This window comes from Daucus carota, chromosome 5 (assembly GCF_001625215.2).
Source record: "Daucus carota subsp. sativus chromosome 5, DH1 v3.0, whole genome shotgun sequence".
Classification (NCBI taxonomy): Eukaryota; Viridiplantae; Streptophyta; class Magnoliopsida; order Apiales; family Apiaceae; genus Daucus; species Daucus carota.
Genome location: NC_030385.2, coordinates 26,316,598 through 26,344,202, shown reverse-complemented (window position 1 = coordinate 26,344,202; position 27,605 = coordinate 26,316,598). Strand labels below are relative to the sequence as shown.

General features: G+C 33.3%; 5 protein-coding genes across 6 annotated transcripts; 4 read left to right on the top strand and 1 right to left on the bottom strand.

The window, feature by feature from the left end:
- The first annotated feature begins 929 nt into the window (after window positions 1-929).
- Window positions 930-14,824, top strand: LOC108223983 (probable leucine-rich repeat receptor-like serine/threonine-protein kinase At3g14840). 2 transcript variants are annotated; one of them, XM_017398486.2, is made up of 24 exons: window positions 930-1,211; window positions 1,345-1,504; window positions 5,295-5,366; window positions 5,474-5,542; window positions 5,753-5,824; window positions 5,920-5,991; window positions 6,164-6,235; window positions 6,395-6,466; window positions 6,551-6,619; window positions 6,717-6,794; window positions 6,880-6,951; window positions 7,576-7,647; window positions 8,465-8,530; window positions 10,052-10,117; window positions 10,235-10,270; window positions 11,064-11,104; window positions 11,791-12,161; window positions 12,242-12,437; window positions 12,676-12,801; window positions 13,053-13,171; window positions 13,259-13,469; window positions 13,585-13,822; window positions 13,963-14,113; window positions 14,310-14,824. In XM_017398486.2, the coding sequence occupies exons 1-24, from the start codon at window positions 1,082-1,084 to the stop codon at window positions 14,673-14,675; spliced, it is 2,997 nt and encodes a 998-aa protein (XP_017253975.1). In that variant the 5' UTR covers window positions 930-1,081; the 3' UTR covers window positions 14,676-14,824. The 2 variants fall into 2 exon arrangements, with proteins under 2 accessions (XP_017253975.1, XP_063949424.1); XM_064093354.1 differs by having other exon boundaries at window positions 13,963-14,166; window positions 14,310-14,447.
- A 565-nt stretch (window positions 14,825-15,389) lies between these two features.
- LOC108221496 (glycine-rich cell wall structural protein-like) lies at window positions 15,390-15,896 on the top strand. The gene has a single exon (XM_017395369.2). It carries the CDS (start codon window positions 15,390-15,392, stop codon window positions 15,894-15,896), a length of 507 nt encoding a protein of 168 aa, XP_017250858.2.
- A 1,212-nt stretch (window positions 15,897-17,108) lies between these two features.
- Window positions 17,109-22,133, top strand: LOC108220739 (protein trichome birefringence-like 41). Its single transcript, XM_017394589.2, has 5 exons — window positions 17,109-17,490; window positions 17,648-17,822; window positions 20,981-21,159; window positions 21,310-21,468; window positions 21,562-22,133. Exons 1-5 carry the CDS (start codon window positions 17,195-17,197, stop codon window positions 21,878-21,880), a joined length of 1,128 nt encoding a protein of 375 aa, XP_017250078.1. The 5' UTR covers window positions 17,109-17,194; the 3' UTR covers window positions 21,881-22,133.
- Window positions 22,134-22,151: 18 nt separating this feature from the next.
- Window positions 22,152-23,810, top strand: LOC108221495 (protein trichome birefringence-like 38). The gene is made up of 5 exons (XM_064093355.1): window positions 22,152-22,545; window positions 22,671-22,842; window positions 22,932-23,110; window positions 23,187-23,345; window positions 23,453-23,810. The coding sequence occupies exons 1-5, from the start codon at window positions 22,277-22,279 to the stop codon at window positions 23,754-23,756; spliced, it is 1,083 nt and encodes a 360-aa protein (XP_063949425.1). The 5' UTR covers window positions 22,152-22,276; the 3' UTR covers window positions 23,757-23,810.
- Window positions 23,811-24,636: 826 nt separating this feature from the next.
- On the bottom strand, window positions 24,637-27,071 carry LOC108222532 (B-box zinc finger protein 22). The gene is made up of 3 exons (XM_017396445.2): window positions 26,750-27,071; window positions 25,229-25,657; window positions 24,637-25,057 (listed from the first exon to the last, which is right to left on the bottom strand). The coding sequence occupies exons 1-3, from the start codon at window positions 26,930-26,932 to the stop codon at window positions 24,776-24,778; spliced, it is 894 nt and encodes a 297-aa protein (XP_017251934.1). The 5' UTR covers window positions 26,933-27,071; the 3' UTR covers window positions 24,637-24,775.
- Window positions 27,072-27,605: the final 534 nt, after the last annotated feature.

Genomic DNA, 27,605 nt, shown 5'->3' with positions numbered 1-27,605 from the left:
AATTGATTGTATTTGTGATTTGTAGTTATATGTTGATTTGTAGTGATTAATAATTAGTCAATTGTTATGAATTAGACATTATACAACTTGCAAGAGGTTAATTAATAGTTGGCTAATCAATTAATTTTTGTAGAAAAACTGATTTTGCAAGCATAATTTTTTGTTGTATTATTTTTTATTAAATATTGAATTTGAAGAATAAATCACAGTAACCAAACAAGATTAAATGCATATATTAATATTTATTTAGCTAAAAAGAGAGTAGCATATTTTATCAATTTAACTTCTTCTTTTTTTGGTAAGGATCAATTTAACTTGTTTAGTTATTCTTTTACTTATTATCTTATTTTAACACAATGCAGGAGTCAAGATTTTATCTTTTTCATTGAGTCTATGAGCTTTTTTTTAACTCCAGCCCGGGCAAGAATTAAATCCTGAATCCGATACAACCGTCCGATGCTAACCTACCGCATACTCCCTCTGTCCCCGACAATTCTTTATATTAGGGGTGGGGCTCAGCACACATTTTAAAGTTCTCAGAAAATATATTTTGATACTGTAAATTATTTCTTCTGATTGAAAGTTTAATATTTAAATTTTTATACCGAACCAAAACCTTTTTAATAAGATTATAAACTTATACTTTATATGCATTTTAAAATACGTTTCAAACAGTTAAAAAAAAAATACTAAGAAATGAGATGGGACATGGACTTTTAAGACTTTGCTGAGTAACTGCATGGTAGGAAGAAGGAAACGAGGGAGGATTGAAGGAAAAAAGATGGAGGGGTATGATTGGATTTAAAGTCAATAGCATATCATATTATACTTAATTCGTACGTAGTGATGTATCATGCATTTTATCAATCAAAACTTTTCAAAGCGCATTAAACTAATACAATTATATACTCCATCTAACTTTTCCAAGGAACAGTTCAAAAGCAAAACAGCATGATAGACTGGGTCAATGGTCACTCCTTCAAATTCATCGCATAAATTTTTATGTACGCAAGATCAAGAAAATCTTTGAAGGAAAAAAGCAGTATCTGCAAGCAATTCGATTCAGATAAATTTTTCGAAGATGTTGATGAGGCCCCGAGGCCTAGCGGCTCCCTCACTCCTCACCCAGCTGGTGATAATAACACTATCGTATTCCTTGGTTTATTTTGCCATCACTCCTTGTGCAGCTTTTGTTCTGCCAGATGATGAAGGTAAGTACATCGTTCTCAGTTGATACGAGCTCTAGTGATAAACTCGGCCAAACGGGCTCTAGTTGATCTAGTTTGTAAACTATACGAGTTTGAACTAATTAAGCAAGTGATGATATATACATGTATATTTTAGTGGAAGCTTTGAGACAAAGCGCAAAGACACTGGGAAAGACCAACTGGAATTTTAGTGTGGATCCATGCAGTGGAGGATCCGGTTGGAGCACTTCAGTTGACAACAATGTCACTTGTGATAATTGCTCCTCGGACGGTACAGTTTGCCATGTCGTTCAAATGTACGTCTACTTTCTTTCACCTCGGTTTTTTATTTTCTATCGAGAATCCCATATTATTGCTACACTTATGTGAAGTCTTTCAAATTTTAATGAAAATATTCTATTCCAGAAATTATATATATATATAAAGTTGGATGAAGGCCATTGTTTCTTGGAAATGGTAGGGATCATGTAAATTTTTTGATAAAAATATTGAAAATAATTATAATCGTGTATGTGTTATGAGTAAAACATGTTTGTAATTTGCAAAATATATTTGAAGAACAATACTCTGCGATATTTTATTGCAAAATTTAAATAATTTTGCAAAATATTTAATTAAATATTGGTATGTGATCATATGATTTATAAAATAATATGTTTTTAATATCATATAGGCATATCATAAGTAGTCTTCATGGTTTGAGATGAATAGTGATATTTGTGCAACTTAATTCGAGGTATAATTATTAATTTGTTGAAATTCTACGCAACATGCTTTTCAGCATTTCTATGTAAGGGTAGGTCAAACTAGAAGTTTAGTATCATCTGTTGCTAAATATTCCCTCCGTTTTGAAATAACTTTTTTACACGTATTTTTAAAATGTTTGACCGCATGTTTAAAATCATTATTTTCGAATTTTTTTTTTAATAATAATAATATCTATCATATATTTTTATTCAAAAAAAAATCGAAAATAATAATTTCTAGCATGTGGTCAAAAGACTTAAAAATACGTGCAAAAAAGTCAAGCGACTTATATTTCAAAACAGAGGGAGTATACTCCCTTTTTTTATATACAACATTCGAATTTCTGCATATTTCTAATAGATTAACTAGTTGGTTATTTATTTGAAATTTATAAATTTAATTATTCAGTAACAATCTCTAAATGGTTGCATGGAAAATACTAAGATCAAATACTAACCGAACAGAACATGCATCTCCCTGAGCATTTAGACTGTAATATTATTCAAAAAGTATTATGATTTAGTCCAATAATTGAATGTAATTCAAAATAAATATAAATGTCATATTCAATTGAACTACTCCGCCATAAAATAAGTGTAGTTTGCCGGCAATATTTCTGCGCTTAACTACTATTGATGCTTTTCGCTTTTGTTTTGGGGTCGTTCTACATCACTGAATTTTTTGACTCAGTACTACAACCGTGTGGAATATTGTTTTTATGCAGCACAGTTATACAAGATTGTGTGAACAGATTATTAGAGATAAAGTGAAATAGCACTATCTCGATAACAAAATCATAAGCTCCACCGTTTCACTCAATTATGTACATGGGATGTGAATACGAAATAAAAAAAAAGAGTGCAAAAAATAATAAAATTAGATAAAATATGAATAAATGATGGGACTCATTTATATTTATGGGCCGTTTGGTTAGGGGTATTCAGTAAAGGGAAAGGTAATCAGCCTGATTGATTCCTTTTGTACGTGTCTGTTTTGTAAAAATCATCATTCTCTTTCCTCTTTTTTAGGAGTGGGTTTTCCTCATAACTCATTCCCCAACTAGGTATTTGAATTTCCTTTCTTCACTTTTTTTTTCCAATTTTGAGTTATAATTCATATTTTAAACAATTAGAATAAATTATCATATAAAGTATTTTTAAGAATTAAAAATTATTTTTAATTTAGTTTTTTTATTTAAATATAATTGTGACATAATTCACATGTTAATTTATTTTAAAAAATTAATAGTATGGTTAAATAAATTACTATTAATTTATTAGAATGTAAATAAATTATCTTGTTATAGATATAAATACATTTAACTCTTTTTAAATTATATAATATTAAAAAAATCGAATATAAAATTAATCACACAAATTTTCATTCCGTTTCTGCCACAAAACCAAACAGGTAAAACAATTCAGGATCATTCCTTTCCTTTCTCCGCATTTCCCTTTCTGGATTCCATTCCGTTTTCTCGAAGCGAACCAAACGGCCCCTTAATAATAGATTTGAGATAATGGAGAAAAATAATGCGTGTAATAGGAGGTGTTTGACCGAGCTTGAACGGCTTCTCGATTTATAAATTCAAAACACTTATTCGTATCATCTGTATAAAAAGTCAAAAAGTACTTACGAGAAGTTGAAGTTGAGAATATTTAGTTTTTGTTTGATGACTTCTGCTTTTTTTTTCAAACACTTTAATCACTTATAACTTATAACTCTTGACTTGATCTTAACTTATACTTCATTTTTAAAATTTAAGCAAGAAACACTTATTTTATTCTGACCCAAATGACCTCATAGTATTTATATTATTATGGAATGAAGACAGTGAAAAAAAGTAGTTAACCCAATAGTGTTTTATATTCTTAAAAGTTATAAATTTTTGAATATATAAAAATGATGAGATACCCCAAAAAGAAAACTGTATAGAAATGAATGGAACAAATGGAATATATTTCACATTTCACACACTTTAATATGTACTCCCTCCGTGTTTAGCAGGTTGTTTACGTCACTGTTTGCACGCATTTTGAGACTCTATAAATTATAGTTTTATAATATTTTTTTTTAATTTTTTTTTCTTTTTGAATAAAAATTTGAACGTCAAATTTTATTCATAAAACAGTTTTAAAAAATTATGAAACTATATTTTATATGAGCTCAATATATATGTCAAAAAATAACATAAAAACATAGTGGGACACAGGCTCAATAATATTCGTGTTTGAATGTTCTTGATTTCATTTCAGACGAAATTCAACTTCATTTTATATATCCATACAGCTCAAATTAAAGATTTCAAATTAAACTCAAAGTTCTCAAAAAAGTTTATTATACTAATATAATTAAATCAAAATTAGTTGCATATCGAGAGCATCTTAGAGGGATGTATTGTATTGAGATTTTAAAAAAAAAGTTGTATTCATGAAATCCGAGGATATTCGATTGAGATGGTTTGAAATCCATTAAAATCTTGAGGTATTCAATTGAGATTTTAAATTATGCTACAAAATCTAGTGGTATTCAATTGGAATTTTAAATTATGCTTTAAATTCGATGGTATTCAATTGGGATTGTTTAAAATCCATTAAAATATGATGGTATTCAAATGCTGATGGATTTTTTTTTCATTTCATAAAATGATGGATTTTGTGGCATTCTTCAGTGTATTTTAAGTTTTTTGAAATCCCACCAAATTTAATGGGATTTTGAAGTATTGTACCTAAATCCTATTAACTCTGCGACATTTTATCAAGAATCCGTACAAAATCAAAATCTCATACAATCCATTAAAATTCATAAACTAAAAATAATACATTAAAATCCTAATCGAATATAACCTAAAAGGTTTTTTTGGTAAAGATTTAAGATGACAGGTCCTGATACGGAAAAACAAACATAGTTGAAACGAATTTTCTATGGTGTGCCCAAGGGCACACAATAGTCACTAACTCCCATGAAAATTCTAACTTTTGATTGGTTGATGGATAATAAATGTAAATGGCCCCCCTGCATTCACATCAATTCCACCAATCAAAACAAGCCATTTTCATAAAAGTTGGTGCTTATTGTGTGCCCTTGGGCACACATTAGAAAGACCGTAATTGAAAATATTTCATTACTTACGAAAATCTGGGTGGATTTTTGCGGAAACCCGCCCCAACTGTGTCAAGGTCCGGAGCCGGAGGTCTTTGTAGTATCTCTCAATTCGCAAGTACTAAATCCCCAAGTGTAGTATACAGTCCCGATCCCACTATCTGCCCGGATTGTCATTTTTTGTGATCGATATTTATTTATATTTTCTCCTGTAATCTTTGTTATATTGGAATGCAGAGTTCTAAAATCACAGAATCTGGCGGGAAAGCTCCCACCAGAGTTTCAGAAACTGCCTTTCCTCCAAGTCATGTGAGCATTATCATCCTCTTTCCTCTTTCTTTTCTTTTTCTAATATTTATCAGTATTATTATTATCTATAGCTGATGATATCTCGCAATTCTTGTTATTTTTTACAGAGATTTGACACGCAACTACATTAACGGTACTTTACCTGTAGAATGGGCATCGTTGAGTCTTCGTCGGATGTATGTAATATATCACTGTCACATTATGGTATATCAATTATGGGTCCGGGTCCGGACAATCGTATCTATTTGTTAGACGTTTTTCCAGCTAAATATGTTTTAATAATAATCGATTGTTCTGGACAAACACCGTTAGATTATTATGTCATTGCTCAGCTATTTCCTATATTACATATTCATCTGTATTTAACTCATAAATGTTATCCGCAGCTCGCTACTTGCGAATCGTTTGACAGGTCCGATTCCCGAAGAATATGGAAGCATTGCTACTTTGGAAAAGCTGTAATGTTTTGGCGCTGGATTTTTTTATTCGAGTCGTTTAATTATCACTGGATAAATTCTCTTAAGGTTTTTCATGCTTATTTATGTTATGGCAGAGAGCTAGATGCCAATCAGATGTCAGGAAATATTCCAGCAAAGCTTGGCGATCTTCCTGCTCTATCGGCAATGTATGTCTCTCCCTTATTGTTTTACACTTGTTGTAAGACCTCGCTGTTAGTGTAGTATTGTGTGTATCTTGTTGTGATATGAATATATGGTCTGTGTCAACTCCTCAACTGCTAATTTGTGCTTCCCTTCTAAGATTGTTAATTCACTAATGCCTTTTAATTATTGCCAAAGATCTCTGTCTTCAAACTATTTTACTGGATCATTGCCCGACACACTAGCCAAGCTCACTTCTATGACAGACTTGTAAGATTCTAAAATGCTTATGTATTTTCCGTTCCATATTTCTTTTTTAATAAATAAACTATTTGTGGGGGTTTGAAGGAAGAAGGGTTATATTCTGAACCCCTTATTCCTTTTTATGTGTAACATCTAATGCTTTAGATTATTATCTTGCAAATGCAGTCGAATTAGTGATAACAACTTCAAAGGCAAGATACCTAACTACATTCGGACTTGGACAAACCTTACAAGGCTGTAAGAATGTAGCTTATTATCAGCATTAATGTAGTTTATCTGTTTCGTACATGCTTGTTTGAAAAGCTTAATTGTCCAATGCAGAGAAATCCAAGCTAGTGGATTGGATGGGCCGATACCTGACTTTAGTCTTTTGGCTAATTTGAAGGACTTGTCAGTTCTAACTTCATATCCAATAACTTTATTTGTTTAATTAATTGATTTGACTGCATAGTAACTTTTAACTATTGTTTACGAACGTAATATGCAGGAGAATCAGTGACTTAAATGAAAACGTTGGAGATTTTCCTTCCTTAAATAGCTCTAGCTTAAAAATCATCGAAACTTTGTAAGTTGCATTCGTTTCTTAAAAACTCTCTTAATAAATATAATGACTAATGAGTGCTTGGAGGGTGATTCATCTCTGGTTGCAGGATATTAAGGAGTTGCAATATCACAGGACAACTACCACAATATCTTGGTGAAATGAAAGAATTGAGAACATTGTTAGTAGATAAATCCTTTCTCCTTTTTCCATTTTTTCCAACCTACAGACATGTTAAATAAGATTTTTAGTTGAAGGGTCAAAGAATGCAACTTTGGCAAGTAATATGCATAATGGAAACAAAGATTATATAGTACCTGAAATAATTTATATTCCACATGCATATTAGAACTTAATCAGTTTAAAGTCACTTCAGAATTCAGAATAATGGCATCTCAATCTGTGATCTTTCTCATAGGTATACTTTAAAGAAATTCACGCCCAACTTTGGTCGAGACTTGTATACTGAAATAAATAGTGCTTTGTATAAAGTATATTCAAAGTAGCATAATGTATTTCACAAAATGTGAACACAAAGAAGTGTTGATGTTAGAGCTGATCAAGAAGCTTCAACATACTATTGATTTTTTTTGGTACACCATGTTGTCTAAATGAAAACAGTCTTTTTTCAGTTTACATAAATATTTAATAATTAATTATTGTGTAGAAATTTTTCAAAACAGAAGTTCATGTTCTTATTCTTTGCTCAGGCTTTTTAGTAAAATAATATCATTATGAAGTCCTTTAGTGAATTTACCATTATGTGATGATTCCAAAATATTATCATATTGATTATCCAACGCAGTGACCTCAGCTTTAACAATCTAAACGGCAACATACCGAGCAACATGATGGAGCTAAATGACACAAAATCCATGTGAGAACTCCATCTGCAACTTTTGTATATTACAGAGTTCTTGATGTTAATATTTTCAACAAATTGGTAAAATTCACCTATTTAATTAAAGATGTTGTTGTCATTAGTAGCCTTTTGAAGTATCTAATTGGAGGAATTGTTCAAGAATCATCTTAATGGTGAATATTTCTCCAGTTTTTTATGTTGATAGTGATGTGATCACTCAATTCGTTGAACTCTAAGCCTAAACCAATATTTTGAAATTCAATAATTTTTGGCATAATTTGTGGGATTCAAAATCAATACAACCGCCCTCAGTTGACCTGCATGTCTGTTCTCATATAAACTATATTCGGTTACTTTAGAATTACTTGATTGAATCTCTGACAACTTATTAAAGTTAACATAACATGGATGGTAGAAAGTATACTCCCTCTGTCCCTCTCATTTCGTAACACTTTTTTTCAACTGCTTGACACGCATTTTAAGGTGCATATAAAGTATAGGTTTACAATTTTTTTTTTAAAAATATTCTTGTTCTGGATAAAAATTTAAACATTAATCTTTTATTCAGAAGAAAAAAAATTTAAAAGTAATTTATCAAATTATATTTTACGAGAGTCTTAAAGTGCATGCCGAATCCCTGTCTCCCAATATTAAGAATTAAGGGGGACGGAGGGAGTACATGCTCAAGGATCAATTCTTTCAATCTTGGTCAGTGCATAGTCAGGGCCTCATGGGTACAAATAATTATACCAGTGTGGTGACATAAAATTGCAATTTATGCATTCTAAAGGACCACTAATCATATTGATCTGTGACTTTACATTTTGTTAAGTTACTTTACAGGGAACTTGCTATCTGGATCCTTTCCTGAATGGATGATAAGGACACGCAATGATGTGTAAGTTTCTCTCTCTCTCTTTTGAAAAAATTTATATGATATACAATGTTTATTCGAATTCCAAGCAGAACTTCTTTGTTATTTGTACCCTTTGGTTTATTTATTATTTATTATTATTATTATTATTATTATTATTATTATTATTATTATTATTATTTTGTCTTTTTGTTACGCAATAGTAATGTCAATAATAATTGTCACAATAATCTGAAAATAGTACCGGTTACTGTTATATTTTTAACTAAAACTTCAATAAAAGTTATGGTTATGCTAAAAGTACTTAATTGTCAGAGTAGGTGATCTTTTGCAAGAGTTGTAATTTTTTAATAATTAATTTTTTGACTATTTCTATAAGTATTATGGATATATATCAAATATTTAATTTTTAGCATGAATATAACTGATTCTGAAATGACGATATTTTGTGATATAATTGTAACTATATTAACTGGTTTAACTTTTTAAAGATACTCACTCCGTCCCAATGAATTGTATACAGTTTCCTTTTTGGGACGTCCCACCAATTGTATACATTCCAAAGGTAGTAAATTTTTATAATATAAAACATCATTACACCAACTACTTTCTTCCACTATCTCCATTCTATAATTCTATAATAATATAAACACTATTACATCCACTACTTTCCTCCACTATCTCAAATCTATTATTAAATATAAATGGGTCCATTATATTCAATTAATAGATTGGAGAAAGTGGATGAAAGCAGTGAGTGTGATTAGTATTTATATTATAAAAGTGTACTATTAGAAAGTTTTGAAATGTAAAAAATTGAGAGATACATCCCAAAAAAGGAAAGGGTAAAGAAATAAATGGGGGCGGAAGGAGTATACTACCAGAATTTTACAAGACTGGTTACTAATGTGTAAATGTAATACAAGCTTTTACCGTTACTAAATTTAATTAGAATCCTATACAAATATAAGACAAGATTTAACCATTACTAAATTTAATTAGAATCCTATAACAAAAGTTATTGAATAAGATATTTAATAAAAATCCTACTGAAGTAGTCAACAACTTATATTAATCATATCAAATTTAAGTTAGATATAGAATATGGATGTGATCTTCGAGTTTTTGACACACCCTTGTCACTACGATCTCCATTTGCTTCTGGACATTATTCATATTTAACTTGATGTACCATTTATATTCTCTCTTTCTTCAATTTCTTCAACTACTAAAGAAAAAGCCCTTCTGATGCGTTGACAATTTCAATGAGCAACTTCCACTTTGTCGTGATTATAATATTTCAATCGTTGTGTACCTGTATTATTAGATATAAATATGTTACTGTCATGTTAGAGTTTGGACTCTAGATACAGTAAGGCTTGCGATACACAACTCAAAACGTGTCATGGATTCTTTATTATTTTTAATGGTAACTTCACTAATATTATCAAGTAACACACTGAATGAATGAGAACCCGGTGTTTAACAAACTTGCATAAAAACAATTCCCATGCTCATATTACTCATTTGTTGAATTCTAAGCAGTGACCTTTCGTACAACAATCTTACACTTAAAAGCTCAGAGGGCGAAAAATGTCAAGATGAAGGACCGTAAGTAAACATTTATTTGTGCCAACCTTGTGAATTTCTACTTTTTCAAATACATTAAGATTTGTAGCATGTTCATTCCTAACTATGAATAATTCATATGTAAATAAATATGTGCAGGAACTTGTTTGGAAGCTCAACAAAGAGCAGTCCTTCGTAAGTTTTTTTAATTAAAGTTTATCATACTATATTTGTGTTATCAATTTGTCTGGTACTCAACAATGAATAGTTGTGCATATTGGATTAAATACACTTTTTGCTTTGATATCGCATCAATGATCACAACTCTATATTAATGAACACAACTGTCTGGTGTAAATGCTTTCCAAATTTTTGCACCACACCTGAATTCTGAATTACGTGAATGGAAATAAAATCACTTCTTTATAACTAGTATACACATATGGAGATGGCCTTTGAGCCATTTTTTTGACTTTTAATATTGGGGAATTTTAACCCCAAATCATAACTAAAAGGGCCTTCAACTACATACTTATCTCACTTTGGACTCTCTCTCTCTATATATATACTTATTGGGGAATTTTAACCCCAAACCATAACTAAAAGTATTAGTTGATGAACATACAAGTTAGTGTCTGCTACATGTTAGTACATCTTATATTAATTGTCACTCACTAGGTACTTGAACATGTCCAGAGATATAGTACATGAATATATTAAAGCACATGTATCATATTCATCGACTTGGCTAAGTTTGTTCATCAGTTACACAACTGTAATTAATCAATGTACTACCCTTTCAAATTGCTAGGCTATTTATAACTCTCATCGACTTTAATATATACATATAATACAAAATAGAAGTACCTAAATGTTATTAATTTAGAAATATTCTGAACAATATCATTTTCTGCTTGACATCATTTTCACTTGTACACTGATGATTTTTTTATTGCTAATATGGTTTTTGGTTTATATTATTCGCCAGTGGAATGGTTTCATGCTTGCAAAGCCAAAATTGTCCCAACCGTAAGTTTTGTGATTAATGTTTGTTTTGGTTACTTATTACGTAAATGTAAATTTACATATAAAATCGCTCCTGAGCAAATTAAAGAAATATATGCGAGTAGAACGTACGATTACATCTACCTCATACTATATATATTGTAAAGTGCAATGGCTAGTTGCACCTTGTAGTACTTCCCATTTCTCTTATATAAGCTTTTGATCTTTACTTAATTGACATTTTTAACATTTTTAGATATTGCCCAAAAAATTATGTCTAAGTTAACCATAGTGATATCTGAGGCTTGTATGATATCTGATTTATACGTATTTATGTAAAAGACTTTGCAAATCGGGTTTCTTGTCCACTTTTTTTTCTATTTTCTTACTTTCTTTCTTCTCATCCTTTTATTTTCGCATCCTATGTTCATCTCGTATCTGGTCTTTCAGTTGTTTAAAGTGTGCATATTTTTGTCAAAAATTTGAAAGGGGTCTACGTGTCTGATATGTTGGTTGAAACCGAAGAGTAAGAGTAAGATAATTGAAAGATTATCCAGTAGTTCATGCAGGCCGGAAATCATATTACAGTAGCCAACCAGTAGGAGTTTCATTTAATCTTAGGCCATAAGTTTGTAATATACTAAACATCATGTTATTTAATTTGTCTAATCCTTTTCTTTCTTTGCCTCATATTTTGTGATCTGTATTAGATGTGAGTTCTGTATATATCAACTGTGGAAGTAGTTCACGACCTACTGTTGATGGAAATCTATACGCTGATGACAAAGATCCATTAACCGGACCGGTAAAATTCTACCCTGGGGTAAACTGGGTAGCCAGCAGTACTGGCATTTTCATGGACGCAAACAGGGAAACTTTAACCAGTACGAATAAAAGTATAACTGTCGACCATTCAGAATTGCTAAAGGATGCACGACTCTCTCCATTGTCCCTGACTTATTATGGTTATTGTCTTTCTAATGGGAGGTATAAGGTGAAGCTTTACTTTGCAGAAACAATGTTTACTGATGACCAAACCTTCAGCAGCCTGGGCAGGCGAATATTTGATATTTATATTCAGGTAAATGTTCAAATGATTGGATCATTTTCATAGAAATATTCCTTTCAGTGTGTCATTGAATTTTTGTTCTAATAATTCAGGGGAAGCGGGAGAGGAAGGATTTCAATATTAAAGATGAAGCAGGCGGAGTTAATAAGGAGCTAGTACTGGAATTTCCTGTTACTGTATATAATAATACGTTGGAGATCCGCTTTTACTGGGCTGGTAAAGGGACAACTATAATTCCTGCTAAAGGGGTATATGGTCCTCTAATTTCAGCCATAGCCATGGCTCGTGGTAAATATATCAACTTATTAATTCCTGCTTTGTTCTTTCTGTATATATGATTCTGTATGTGATTAATCTTTTCCCATTTCTCTATCATATTGTTATATCCTATTATTGGTCACATATAATCTTGAGTTGGAAATTTTATCAAAGTAATTCTTTAAAATTTTGGTGTACCAGTCTTCTCATCTTCCTAATTAATCATGCTTATCCTGTTTATTTCCATCCAAATATTGCTCAATATCAGTTAAAAAAAGTGTATCTGCGGGCACTGTGGTTGGTATTGTGATTGGTGTGGCATCTGCTATCATCTTGCTCGTGGGTATACTTTGGTGGAAAGGGTGTCTGCGTCGGAGAGATACAATGAGATCAGGTATTTGGACAACTAAAGAAAATCCTTTCATTGTGATGAAGTAGAGGTTTCTATCGTTTTCGATTGTTTCAACACCTTAATTTGTTATGTTTTCCTATCAACTATTATAATCATCTTTTTTGTTAAATAAGAATGTTTTCAAATTGTAGATGTAATATTGATAGAAAGAACTTTCTCTTAGAGCACTGGTAGACTGGTACTGATTGTGATTACTTTGCTCCACTATTATCTAAAGCAAAGTTTTTCAACAGATCTACAGGGTCTAGAGCTTCAAACTGGCTCATTTACCTTAAAGCAGATTAGAGCTGCAACCAATAATTTTGATGTTGCCAATAAGATTGGTGAAGGTGGTTTTGGTCCTGTTTACAAGGTAAAATAAGCAATAATTAATTTTGAACTCATATGAATGGAAGTCCTTTTAATATTTTTTAAACCCAATTATATTTGTAATTTGTAGGGGCATCTATTAGATGGAACAGTAATTGCTGTGAAGCAGCTTTCTAAGAAATCAAAGCAAGGGAATCGTGAGTTTGTGACTGAAATAGGCATGATATCTGCTTTACAACATCCAAACCTTGTTAAGCTGTATGGATGTTGTATCGAAGGAGATGAATTGCTGCTAGTATATGAATACTTGGAAAATAATAGCCTTGCTCGTGCTTTATTTGGTAATTCCACGGCATCATGCTTTAAAACTTGCAGTTTTAATTTCGACAAAACATACTAGATTAAAAAATTAGCTATACATCGTCTCTACTTACCGTAAACCTGGTCACTGTGAAGGTCCAGAAAGGTATCGCTTGGAATTGAATTGGTCAACAAGGTACAAGGTCTGCATTGGCATAGCCAGAGGTTTAGCTTATCTTCATGAGGAGTCGAGATTGAAGATTGTCCACAGAGATATCAAAGCTACCAATGTGCTGCTTGATAAAGATCTTAATCCTAAGATTTCTGACTTTGGTTTAGCTAAACTTGACGAGGAGGACAATACACATATAAGCACCCGAATTGCTGGAACTTTGTGAGTCAACATGCTAACATATCTAGTCAATCAGATACTGCTAGTAATAAGAGCAATTATTCATATTGATATTCTTTTGGGGAGAATAATATGCCAAATTATATTCTACTGAATTGACATGATGATTTTACCTGTTTTAGTGGATATATGGCACCTGAATATGCAATGAGGGGTTACCTTACAGACAAAGCTGATGTTTATAGTTTCGGTATTGTTGCCCTGGAAATTGTCAGCGGGAGGAGCAACACCAGTAATAGGCCAAAGCAGGAACCCTTTTACCTTCTTGACTGGGTAACGTTATTAACGTGCAATGTGATCTGAAACAGAGAAATCCCATTCATGCTGTACTAAATGCTTCCTTGTAGATGTATATTCATCTAAGTGAAAATTATGGGATCTCTAGGATATATTTCTTGTTATTGTACAACAAAACTTTTGTGCTGCTTCTGAATAATTTATCACCGGACTTTTGTTTTCTATTCTACAGGCTAATGAACTTAAAGCTGAAGGGAAGTTGATGGAGCTAGTTGATAGTTTAGGATCGGAATACAAGGGTGAGGAGGTCATGTTGATGATTCATGTTGGTCTTCTATGTACTAATGTCACATCATCAGAGCGACCTGCAATGTCTTCAGTGGTTAGCATACTTGAAGGCAGAGCTGACCTTCACGATTTTGTTTCTGTTTCTGACCCAACAATAAAGTTGAAGAAGCAGCAGCAGCAGCACCACCAATCCGCACAAAGTATATCAATCGATGAGGATTCATGGATAGCCTCCTCCGCATCTGGTACTGATCTGTATTCTGTCACACTCGACACTGACTATATGCTAAAGAATGCTTCAGGCCGTTGAGCTAAGCCAAGATTTACTTTTAAAATGAAGTGCATGTATGATAAATACGTTGAGATATTTAGTGCACGTCCATGGTTCTGGTAAAACTTGTAAACTTATTCTTTTCTATGCATGCCAAGTAAAATATGTATTGATCGTGATTCGTTATATTTAAATCTTGAACAAAGTATCGCATTAGAAATGGACATTCTTAAGTCTGTACTTGAACTTTCAACAAATCTCGAGGCCGTCGAGGATTGTTTAGTTTGAGAGGTACCCAGTTGGTCGAAAACAATGAGGAAGACTTGAGTGATAGTCTGGTCCTTATACGCATGCGCATAATGAGTGCAATAACAATATAAACAAACAACTCCATAATGTTTGAGGCGTGAACAGTACACCTTGAACCGTCAACATTATAGTAGTACACAGTAGTATAATTTACATAGGTGGTGTGGGGGACAAAGTGCAATCTAAGCTAAATCAGACTGCATCTCCAGTTGTGTTTGTATATATTACGATTGTCCCTTTAGACATGGGACCTTTTTTCTGTTTTGGCTCATTAGATATGGGACCTTTATATCAGCAACTACTAGTAGTGTATTTTTACATATTAATAATGTTAGGTGTTGCTGTGATGAGCTTCACGAGCTGCATGTTATATATAGGATCACTCTAATAACATATCTTCTACAGTACTATCACCATCATATAATTAATATGATCCATTCCAACATGAAAGGACAGAAAGCAGCTCAATTATGCGTCTTGATTCTTTTCTTTGTTATTGCATTAACAGTTAGCGTTTGTCATGGTACTAATAATCCCAAGACAAATGCTAATGTTGTTGATAAAGATGGGGGGAAAATAAACACTAGTAGTTCCAACAATGTGGTGATGAACAAGGGCAAGCGTGACGGACGCGGATATTGGGGTGGAGGTAGTGGACGTGGAGGCAGTTACGGTGGTGGCGGGGGAGGGGGAGGGGGAGGTGGGGGAATAGGGTATGGAGGAGGTGGAGGGTGGGGATGGGGAGGAGGAGGTGGGGGATGGTGGGGGTGGGGATGCAGGAGGCAGAAGAAATATAGTGATGGGAATCACAAGGGGTTTATAATGGGAGAGTTTGCACAATGCATGGGGAATGGAAGGTGTAAATGGAGGAGACTGGACTGTCCTCTTCACTGTGGAGGGGATTGTTTCTATGACTGTAAACATATGTGCAAGGCTCATTGTCGTCGCTAGCCACAGCCTAAGAGTCTCAGTTCGGCTTTGTTGTATTGTTTTTGTGTGTCGCCATCATGGTTTCTTTGTTTTATGATTAGAGAGGGAAAGTGTGTGGAGTTATTCGAATTAGTTTAGTGATTTGTTTAGTTGGAAAGAGTGATTTGATAGTGAGCTTATTAGTGAGTGCTGTTTGCTGGGTTTTGTGTTTGGCTGTGTACTTTCTTCAATTACTCAATTGTAACGTCATTTCTAACTTCTCACTCTTTTTAGTGTATCGCAATCAATCCAAAGCAGCTTTTTTTTTTGACAGAAAATCAATCCAAAGTAGCTAATTATATATTAGTACGGAAAAACATCAGATAAACAACTAAGCATAATCAACTATATTACCCTTTAAAAGGAAAAACTATATCATAAATTCGTGATCATTAGCGAAGTAAACGTTCCGAACCAAATCAAAGAGTGTCATACTCGAGTTTAGATTGGACTAAATAATTTGGGCTCCAGTTCAATCAAATCATAAATTTTCATGTTAAAATTTGGTTAGGCAGGAATTTGATAAGTTCAAACTCGGCTTAGAAACTTGAATTGATTTGCCTAGATATTGAAAAAAAGTCCAAATATAATATTTAACTCGAGCTCGATTCGATTTAAGATATAAAAGCTCGATTAAGTTCACCAGCCGGATAATTTGAAGTTCTTGTCCTCAAGAGACTGTTCTAACAATTCAAATTTGAGCTTGGTCTGAATATTATCTAATTAAATGCAAATATTAATTTTACGAGATGAGCTCAAATAACTACGAATAATTTGAATAATATGACTCGTTTAGCTATCATGATTCATGACTCATATTTTCAGCTCCTCTCCTGATTCTTTATCAGTGCCCTTGTCTGATTTTTTTTTTTTTTTTTTTTGTAAGGCCCTTGTCTGATTTTTAATATTAAGAGAATGTTTGAAAATACAGAGCAGCTCCTGACAAAAAAAGAAAAAAGAAAAAAGAAAATACAGAGCAGCTCCTGACAAAAAAAAAAAAGAAAAAAGAAAAAAGAAAATGCAGAGCAGCTAGTAACAAGTTGCAGGGCAACTCCATATCTTTACCTTGAAGCAAAACCCAGAACGTACACGCAATAATCCAACTACAACCTACTGCACCTTACTTGCGCAGAATATATGGAAACCAATTTAAAGATTAAAGTGCATCACCTTTTTATGATGAGTATTGAGTAATATTACACACATAATAATAAGTGCATTGTTGTCTATAAATATCATATGATGTATTTAGGACTTGCGAATGTAAATTGAAATACTTGATGGAGTTTTGGTTTCGTAACTTATTTTCTTATGCTTGTTTTTGTTGTTTGCTTGCGTGCTTTCAACATGGATCACATGCAGCCCTCGTAAATAATGATTTTGAACACTTAATCGGGAAAAAACAGAGCAGCTGCGATTTCTACAACGGCAGTTGGGTTTACGATGAAGCGTATCCTCTATACGACACCTCCATCTGTCCTTTCATCGAGAAACAATTCGATTGTCAGGGAAACGGACGGTCCGATAAATCGTACCTCAAGTACAAATGGAAGCCAGCATCTTGTGACTTGCCAAGGTACCCTCTTTTGACTAATATGACTTATAGTCTTACAATTGATTATCTGTCCTTAAACAATTTCGAGTTGAGTTAAAGTCGAACCTAAGACCTGGGCCAACAATAAGAATTAATGTGAGTGAGATAGATGTAAGTTGTTCTTGATTGTTGTTTACAGATTTAATGGAAAGGAGATGTTGAAGAGATACAGAGGGAAGAAGATAATGTTTGTAGGGGACTCTCTGAGCGTGAACCAGTGGCAGTCTTTGACATGCATGCTGCATGCTGCTGTGCCCAAATCCAAGTACAGTCTTGTGAATAATGGAAACAGCCTCTTCACGTTTACAATCAAGGTAATCAGATCGTTACTTTTTGCGTTTCTTTAATACCTGTATAAAAATTAAAATAAAAAGGTTCCTTTTTCTTGCGTATGTATTACTGCATGTGGTTTGTATTCTTGTCAGCTAGGAATCTTTACTTGCACGCGTAGGTTGATAAGTGATCACCGCCATTTCTTAAATTTAATTGTTATTTTATTTCAATAAAAAGAAATATAAGCGTATTCCAGTCGGTTGAGATCGTGACTTTAGTGTCTTAGTATCCCAAAATCATAGGTTCGATTTCACCATAGGCAAGTGAATAAGTGAAAGATGCGTAAAAATTGGTTCAGACACCGATTATAAAAAAATGAATTATAGAATTTAGCTAAATATGAAATGATCTTGTCAAACTCAAGCCTTTGATCTTTGGAGTTTTAAAAGAACGCAACTTAACAACACTCTAAGCTTTCAGGGTCAAGTAATTTGTTAGAGTAAAATGCAGGATGTGTACCTACAGTTACACACTTATGCATTTTGTGTACTTCTATTTTGATATCTAGCAGAGTGTGTACCTGTGGTTCCAAGATTCTAGCGCTGTGTGTGTTTCTGTTAAAAGTCAGTTAACGGCGTTAAGTTGGAGGGACATCACTGGTAAGTGGTAATTGTGTGTGACTATAAACGTGTGTAGTACTGCATGTGCTCCTGTTCTGTTTCAAGCAGAGCAGCTCATTTTAACTCTCCAACTAAACAGGACCTGCAAAATTTTCGTGTATATGTACATGGTACATATAATTTTCGTCTTTTTATGCGGTGAAAATATATACTATGCTCCCCTCCCATCTAATTTCTTTAAGAATTTTTCCAAAATTATTATTTTATACATATTTATACACACACACATAGTTTCTAACTTATGTTAAAATTTATTTTTATAAATATTAAATTTTTATTCATGAAAAAATTAAAATAATTTGTAAGCTACTATATTTTATAGAAATATAAAAATACGTGTCAAAGTCACTTCACAAGATAAACTACCTTGGGACGAAAGGATTGCTCCCTCCGACACTTGAGTTGTATACATTAGGGATTGGGATGTCGACATGTTTTAATGTTGGTGAAAAAAATAATTATATTACTTATTTTTAAGATTATTTTTCTTAATAAAAAAATAACATTTAAATTTTTCTTTAAATTTTATTTTAAAAATAAGTTATAGAACTATATTTTATAGGATTATTAAAATATGTGCCGAGTAGTAAAAAAACGGATAAAAATGAGTTGGACGGAATTATATTAGGACAGTAAAACGATGTATGTATTTTAAATAATTTTTTGATAAATTTGATTTCTTAAAGTTTTGAAAATAAAATAAATCATGCAAATAATATAAAATTTATTTACTTCAATCTTTGGCTACCTAACTTTGACAAATAAAATATAATTTAAATATATTCTTATTTATTGTATATATTTAATTAATTAAATATTAAAAAGGTGATTTTATTGTATTGTATTCAATAAAAAGCTTTTTGCAAGTTGTCTCATAAGTATAATTGGTATTTATATACACTATTATCATACAATTTACAAAAAAAAATATTTGTAATTTTTTTATAAAATATATATTTGTAATTAGGAATTGAGATTCACAAATATAATATACATAATTACAACTCTCTTCGTCTCTTTATTTAGTTATATATATGAGAACAAGAGTTTAACACGTATTTTAAAACTTATATAAAAAGTAATTTCATAAATTATATTAAACTAAAAATATAATTTCAGAAATTATGTTAAATTAAAAATAATAGTTTTTCATATTTATAAAAAGAAGAAGAAGAAAAGGAAACCTTGGATTTGCTTTTCTTGTTTGATTGACCTACACAAAGATACAACCGCTAGGGGTTAATTATCAAGTTGGTCACTGAAGTGGGCTTAATGTATCAAGTTGGTCACTGAACTCAAAATGGTATCAAGATGGTCACTGAAGTGGCCATAAATATCAAACAAGTACTTGAAATATGAGTTTAAGGAGTAAAAATATTATTTATAAAGTTTTACACATTATTTTTAAATTTTACCAAAACCAAGTAAAAGGTTATGATTTCTACTATTTATGATAATATATTTAGATTTTATCAAGTATATTTATTATTTATTTTTAATTAAAACAAAGAAATAACTATATAATAAAATATAAATAATAAATAAACTTGATAAAATATAAATATATTATATTAAATACTAGAAGTCATAACCTTTTAGTTGGTTGTGGTAACATGTAAAAATAATGTGCAAAACTTTATAAATAATATGTTTACTGCTTGAACTCATATTTCAAGGTACTTGTTTGATATTTATGGTGACTTTGGTGACCATCTTGATACTGTTTTGAGTTCAGTGACCAACTTGATACATTAAGTCCACTTCAGTGACCAACTTGATAATACTAACGCCGTGACTTTGCTAGCCACACGATTACCACTGCTGCCCTCCAATACTAACGCCGTTAAGTGATTTTTAACGGAAGTACACATAATGCAAGAATCTTAAAACTAGAGGTACACACTTTGCTAGATTCATAAAATGAGGTACACAAAATGCACAAGTGTGTAACTGCAGGTACACACCTTGCATTTTACTCAATTTGTTATCAGAGTTTTATTGGCAGGAGTTTGAGTCCCTCTCACTTGCAATATCCTTATTTATTGAAATTTTGAATATTGTGTAATAGATTTACTGTATTCTTATTTATCAAAATACGGAGTATTATATTATATATTTATAATGAAACGAGGTCCTCGTTATGCTAGCTGCTAGCATGGGTACAAAATGAGACGAGATCCCATTTAATAGTGAAAGTCTTATCCGGACCGGTCACTCAGTTGGAGAAGACGAACTCAATCTAGTAAGTGTACAATTTAATCTTTTACCTAAATAATGAGCATTGAGAGTGAAAGATGTCAAGAAAATAGGATATGATTCTGGTAAGTTAGAATGTTCACATCTTGTTTCAAGAGTACTAAGAATTTATTTTTCATTAAGAATACATTGGCAATTTTTTTCTTCTTTCATACTTGGTCGATGATGAAATAAGTGGTGTTGTTCAGCACATGCAAGTCGATATGTAAAGTACTCATAGAATAACTAACGAAACAGTCCGGTGATATGTGTGAAACTTGCAGGATTATTCGATTTCAATAATGCTGTACCGCACTCCATTTTTAGTGGATATCGTAAATGATGATAAATTGGGTAGAGTTTTAAAGCTCGACTCTATTCAAAACGGTAATGCATGGAAAGGGGCTGACATGCTCATCTTCAACACATGGCACTGGTGGCTTCACACGGGCACCAAGCAATCGTACGTATAATCACTCATTCTATTGTTCCATATATAAGTCTTAAAACTTTAAGAAATTTTTCCTTTCATATTCTTGCTCGTGTTTTCTCTGAAATTTGAACTCTCGATCTCCCACCAAAGACTGAAAATTGAACATGTTGGTTTGAACAGGTGGGATTATATACAGCTAGGAGACAAAATATATAAAGATATGGATCGTATAGCTGCTTTCACTCAAGGACTCAAGACATGGTCTAATTGGGTTGCCACTAACGTCAATCCAGCTACAACCAAGGTCTTTTTCCAGGGCATTTCCCCAACTCATTATAAGTAAGCCCATCACATATCTTACTTGATTTACTTAAACATGTTTTTTAATATTTTATTTGGTGACGCTATGTGCATTTGATTTGTAATGTGTAGTGCGAGAGAGTGGAACGGAACGGGGTCATCGAATTGTAAAGGAGAAACTGAACCAATAAGTGGTTCGATATATCCAGGCGGATCAGAGCCAGGGGTGGCAGTGGTGAAGCAAGTAGTGAGCAATATGTCGACGACAGTGGGCTTGCTGGACGTGACAAGACTCTCGCAGTTGAGAAAAGATGGGCATCCTTCAGTTTATGGAGTGGATGGGTCTCAGGGAAATGATTGTAGCCATTGGTGTCTAGCGGGTGTCCCTGATACTTGGAACCAGATCTTGTATGCAACGCTTGTTGCTTCACATACTCATTCACTTGAATAATTGGAAAACGAATAGTGCCCTCAACCAAATTCCACCATGTATTCGTTCCGTTTATCAATTCCATATATCTTGTTTGAGTTATCAACTGCATTAGCAGCGTTTGTTTCACAGATACGTCTCTAGTCATAGAAATTAAGCTGCGTACATGTTACCCTTACCAGATCACAAAATCTTGCTTCTGAGGGAAATAGGCCGCTTATGTTCATGAAAATGTATGGTTAGGATTTGTTGCCAAAATTCAGTTTCGTCTAAATCACTATTTGTGCAGTTGTACGGTAGTCTTCTTCTCTTCCTATATAATAGTGCGCGCTAGCTAAGTAAATCCCACCATCACAATTCACAACTTTTATGAAGTCCCAGTAATTGCAATTCCTCTATGTTGGCATTCCTAGCTAAATGGAATACATGACTTTTGCATTAATGCTTTTGTGCTTTCATGTAATATGGCTGTCAATAGCATGCCAAGGCTTCAGCAGCCTGCAACCACATAATCTTAGCAGCTGTAATCTCTACGAGGGGAAGTGGGTATTTGATGACACGTATCCTCTATACGACTCAGCGGTCTGTCCCTTCATAAAAAAAGAGTTCAACTGCCAGAAAAATGGAAGACCAGACAAGTTGTACCTCAAATACAAATGGAAGCCAACTGCTTGTGAATTGCCAAGGTACTTATATAAAGAAGTGCATAAATAACATAATTGACAGTATAACAAGATAAACACTTTCTGCCTCTGATCAAGTGCATTGCATAAGATATGAACTACAACTGAAATGTGCAGTAGTGTTGCAGATTTAATGGAGAAGAATTCTTGAGGAGATACAGAGGAAAGAAAATAATGTTTGTAGGGGACTCTTTGAGCTTGAACCAGTGGCAGTCTCTCACTTGTATGTTGCATTCTGCAGTGCCCTCATCAAACTTTACTCTTCGGAAAAAAGGACACCAATCTACCTTCACATTTCCAGTAACTTCATTTCTTCATTCCTGACCTAATTATCACCTTGTGTCATTGATATTCTAAATCTTCCTGTTGTACAAATGTATCGATTGCAGGAGTATTCGATCTCATTAATATTGTGGCGTAATGAATTTCTAGTGGATATTGTGAAAGATAAGAAGCTGGGCAGAATTTTAAAGCTGGACTCTATTAAAGGAGGCAATGCCTGGAAAGGATTTGATATGTTAATTTTCAATACCTGGCACTGGTGGCTTCACAGAGGCAAACATCAAGTGTATGTCACAGCCATTGCTATTATCTTAAGCATCCCTTTAAAACCATATATTAATGGTGTTTAACTTTGGTAACAGATGGGACTATATGCAGGAAGGCGATAAGATTTACAAAGACATGGATCGTTTAGATGCCTTTCGGAAGGGACTCAAAACATGGTCACAATGGGTAGATTACAATGTTGATCCTTCCGATACACAGGTCTTTTTTCAGGGCATCTCCCCCACCCATTACCAGTAAGTATATTTGTGAACATAAATACCTGCTTGACGTCTCTGAATATGCATAACATGTCTTAAATACGCCTGTTACTCTATCGCCCAAATGGTCTGTCCATATGTAGTGGGAAAGAGTGGAATGAACCAAAATCAACTTGCAAAGGCCAAACCAAACCACTGGGTGGTTCGGTGTATCCTGGAGGATCAGTGCCCGCGGTGGTAGTGGTTAATGAAGTACTCAGTAGTATGAAGAAAGCAGTCACATTGCTGGACGTGACGACACTATCACAGTTGAGGCCAGATGGGCATCCTTCACATTATGGCTATAAGCGAAAGAAGAATGATTGTAGCCATTGGTGCCTTGCTGGTACTCCTGATACTTGGAATCAAATTATGTATGCAATTCTGGTCTCAAGTGAAACTCCTTAGTATCAAGTCAATGATATCTGAAAAATATACATATCAAGTATTAACATCCATCCTACAGGCTCCATGTGTCATCCAAAACTTCCCTTTGTCTCCTTCTTTACTTATTTCAGAATGCACTTTCATAAAATATTTAAGTCAAAAAGATCAACCAACCATACTGCCAGAATTAGAGGAAAGGAAATGAAATGGAAACAGGGGACTTGTGTTTTCCACAATAGTTCCTACATGAGACAGGAAGCTTAAGATCCAGTAAGTGGCAGTCAAATATCACAAATAGAAGCGTCATGATTTCAGATTGTAATTAAATTTTTGAAGCATGGCTAGCAGAAGAAGCTATTTTAATGATCCTTGACATAAAGATTGCTGTTGACAGATTTAGGCTTGAGAACCTAAAATTTCTCTGGACGCAAAGTTTAGGCGATGGAATTGAAAACACAGGCAGAGATCTTCAAGTGTCGATGAACAAACTTGAACCACTATATATAAGTACATACACATGAGTATTTGAGATATTACTCTCATTATTTAGAGAACTTGCAGCTTGATCGATCATATCATATGATTACGGATAATTAATTAATTACGGATAAAAAATAGCCTATGAGTTTGCTACATATGGAAATATATAGTCTTCAAGATGCAGATTACTACATTGCATCATTACCACTTACATTAAGATATCAGTATTACTCAAAAGAAACTACCATATGTAGGTACTATTATATTCCACAAAAACCAGCTATGACGGTTGTTACAGCCAGTTATACATATATTTCTACCGATCAAAGTCTCCGAGTCTATTACTACTGCAAGTCTGCAACCTCATCCCTGAAATGGTAGTAGGTAGATGGTTTGATGACCGTCGAAGGGGATAGACCTTCAGAGGTTGCATAGCCTTTGAACCAGACTGTTTCCATACATTAGTCTTAAAATAGTTTAGGGTTACAAAAAAACTATACCTACAGATGGAAGCTCCATTAACTACAGAAACAAAGTCACACAAAGTCACGGAGGACAGACTAGTGTCTTCTGCGTTTGACACTTGACCCCATCAACTCATCTTGATATAGATCTAGCCTGGTGGAGTAACATACATCAGGAACAAATAGCGCTGTCATTTCCACCTGATGCTGGTAACTGTTTGGCCAGTGAAGTCCTGAGGCTGTGGGAGGCGATGGAATCTCTGGCACTGCCCAGGCTGTGTCAGGAACATGACCCAGACCCTCATCAACATCTATCTCGACATCACCAGCCAATAATATTGCTGAGCAGTCCGACCCTCCAAACTTACTGCTATCAGCCTGTTCGGATTTTAAAGGCACACATGAGACTTCATAATCATATTCCTTATATACATGTAAACAAGCAATCCAAGTTTTTACAGAACTTGTGGTCAAATAAAGGCAATTGTAAATCAAATACTTGAAAAAAGATGAGTATCACACATATTTTAATATTTATAGGTCTTATACCTTGGATGATCCGCTGTCTATATAGTTGTAGTTCTGATTCATGTCAGTTAATCCTAACATGTCATCTAATTGCCACTGTTCAAAGTTTTCATAATCAGATCCTCCAGCCAAAGGCAACTTAGTTGACACAATGTTGCTAACTCCAGCTACTTGGAAAGATGACTCCTTGTCCTGTTGACCATCCAAAGATATGTGCTTACACTCTGTAGTCAATGGTCGTGATTCTGTTTCAACGATTTTGTCTGGGGAGTGCGACTTTTCAGAAGAAGATGGTGCGCTAAGTTTAGTTGGTTCAAGCCCGACCTTCACTCCAGTAAGCAGAAACCTTTGGTGAGCTGAAACGAGAGGATTAATCGAATGTATAGAAACATCACATTTTCTGCATAGCAAAGCACGATCCTCCAGACAAAAGAAATATCCAACTGTCTCCTGTACAATGCAGCAATTTGTAGTCACCATGATAACAAGAAAATTTGTTCTTAGCAATTCAAATAGATGCAGCCGACGAAACGATAGAATGCATACACAAGAATATCAATATATAATTACCTCAAAGTACTTAAAATATAAACCAGTATGGGAACAAACTGCAGAATATTTATTCTCACACTAGGTATGTGTAGGGGGACATGTGTCATCCCCTCTTTTATCCTTCTGAGCAACCAGGTGTGACAAGATACAAGTTGGAATATTCACACAAATGAAAACCAACATGGCAGAAAATAAAACGGCGGTGAAACAATTACAGGCACACTCTATGGAGAACTACACCGAAAACGATTGACGAAAACTCCAAATAGATTAAGAGATTCTTGGAATTGAAGACAGAGCACTTGAAGGTAAATAATATCAAAGGGGTCTCTGTACCCCCTATGCTCACAGAACACAAACACTCCACAAATCACACAAGATAACCTTACAAGTTATCATGGTACTTAACAAAGGGCCATGTTACAAATAGGGATAAGTTCAGCTACAGAGGTCCCTAACCTAATCACAACTATTTCAAGCTAAAACCCATTTATAAGAGCAAGTCCAATGCAAGATGCAAAATAGTTATAGCTATTGTTATAATTTAGCATCAAAAAGTGTTTTTTATTGCTAAAATAGAACTTCAACTCCAATGCTAGATGCATTTTGCATCCAAATAATTCCAAAATTAAGTAACTTTAGTCCCTCTCTCCTAAACTTTGTTTAAAGTTCACCACTATATATACCAATTATAGTTAGTTGATGATGTGGCATGGATGCATAAATGCATCCTTGGTTTCAAATTTAGAACCAAGGATGCATATATGCATATTTGCATCCAAGTATAGAACCCCATTGGAGTTGAGATTTTTAGCATTTGATTTCAAATTATAGAAATGACACCACTTATAACATTGCATTGGACTTGCTCTAATAACGATATCTAAAATTCATATCCATAAACATAAAAGATTATGAAAACCTAGAAAAGACAAATAAAAAATATGTATTAGATAAAAAAAGATTGAAGAAAAAGGGATTAATAAAAACCTGACAAATATCACACTTGGGCATAGGAGAGTTAGAGTTCGTCAAAGAAACCCTTTGATGCTTGCTAGCCAACTTATTAGCTGCATGTACTTTCTCATCACAAGCACGGCACAAGGCCGCCTCATCTGCGCAGCACAACACGGTGGCCTCTGCGACCTCACACACGTTACACTGTATCTTCATCTTTTCACTACATATACTTAAACCAGTAGAGATTCTGTATGTTACCACTTTCTCAAAGTACTTTGGAAGAGTTGTTTATAGAGAAAGTGGAGAACCCTAGAGGGTGAGATCTAGAGGAGCTAAAAGAGGAAAGTGTGTTTTTTTTTTGCTAGGTAATGAAGAGGAAAGTGTGTTGTCTTAAGAAGCGGTGCTTTATTATTATTTTAATCGGTTTATCACATTTTGGGCAACATCTCCAACTTGACCCTATTTCCTTCAGCCAATCGGTTTATCAAAGTGGACCCTCTTTCCTTTGGCCAATCAAATATTCAACGGGATTAATCAATTCAAAATTTGAAAGATTTTTTTTCAATATACATTTTAAAAATTATATTAAAATTTTGAGATATTTAATTAAAATTTTAAATTATAATTCTTCCCGATTTACCTGCTCATTTACGTTATTATTACTCTCGCCCTGCCGTCCTTCTCATTTCTCTACACTTCTTTTCCACCGCTTGACATGGTTTTAAGGTTCTTACTTCTTATAAAACATAACTACATAACTTAATCTTGAGATTTTCTTTATGTATAAAAATTAAAACATCAAATTTTATTCAAAAAAATAATTAAAATAATTTATGAAACTAAATCTTTTATGTGTTTAAAAATATTTGTCAAATTCTCGTACTCC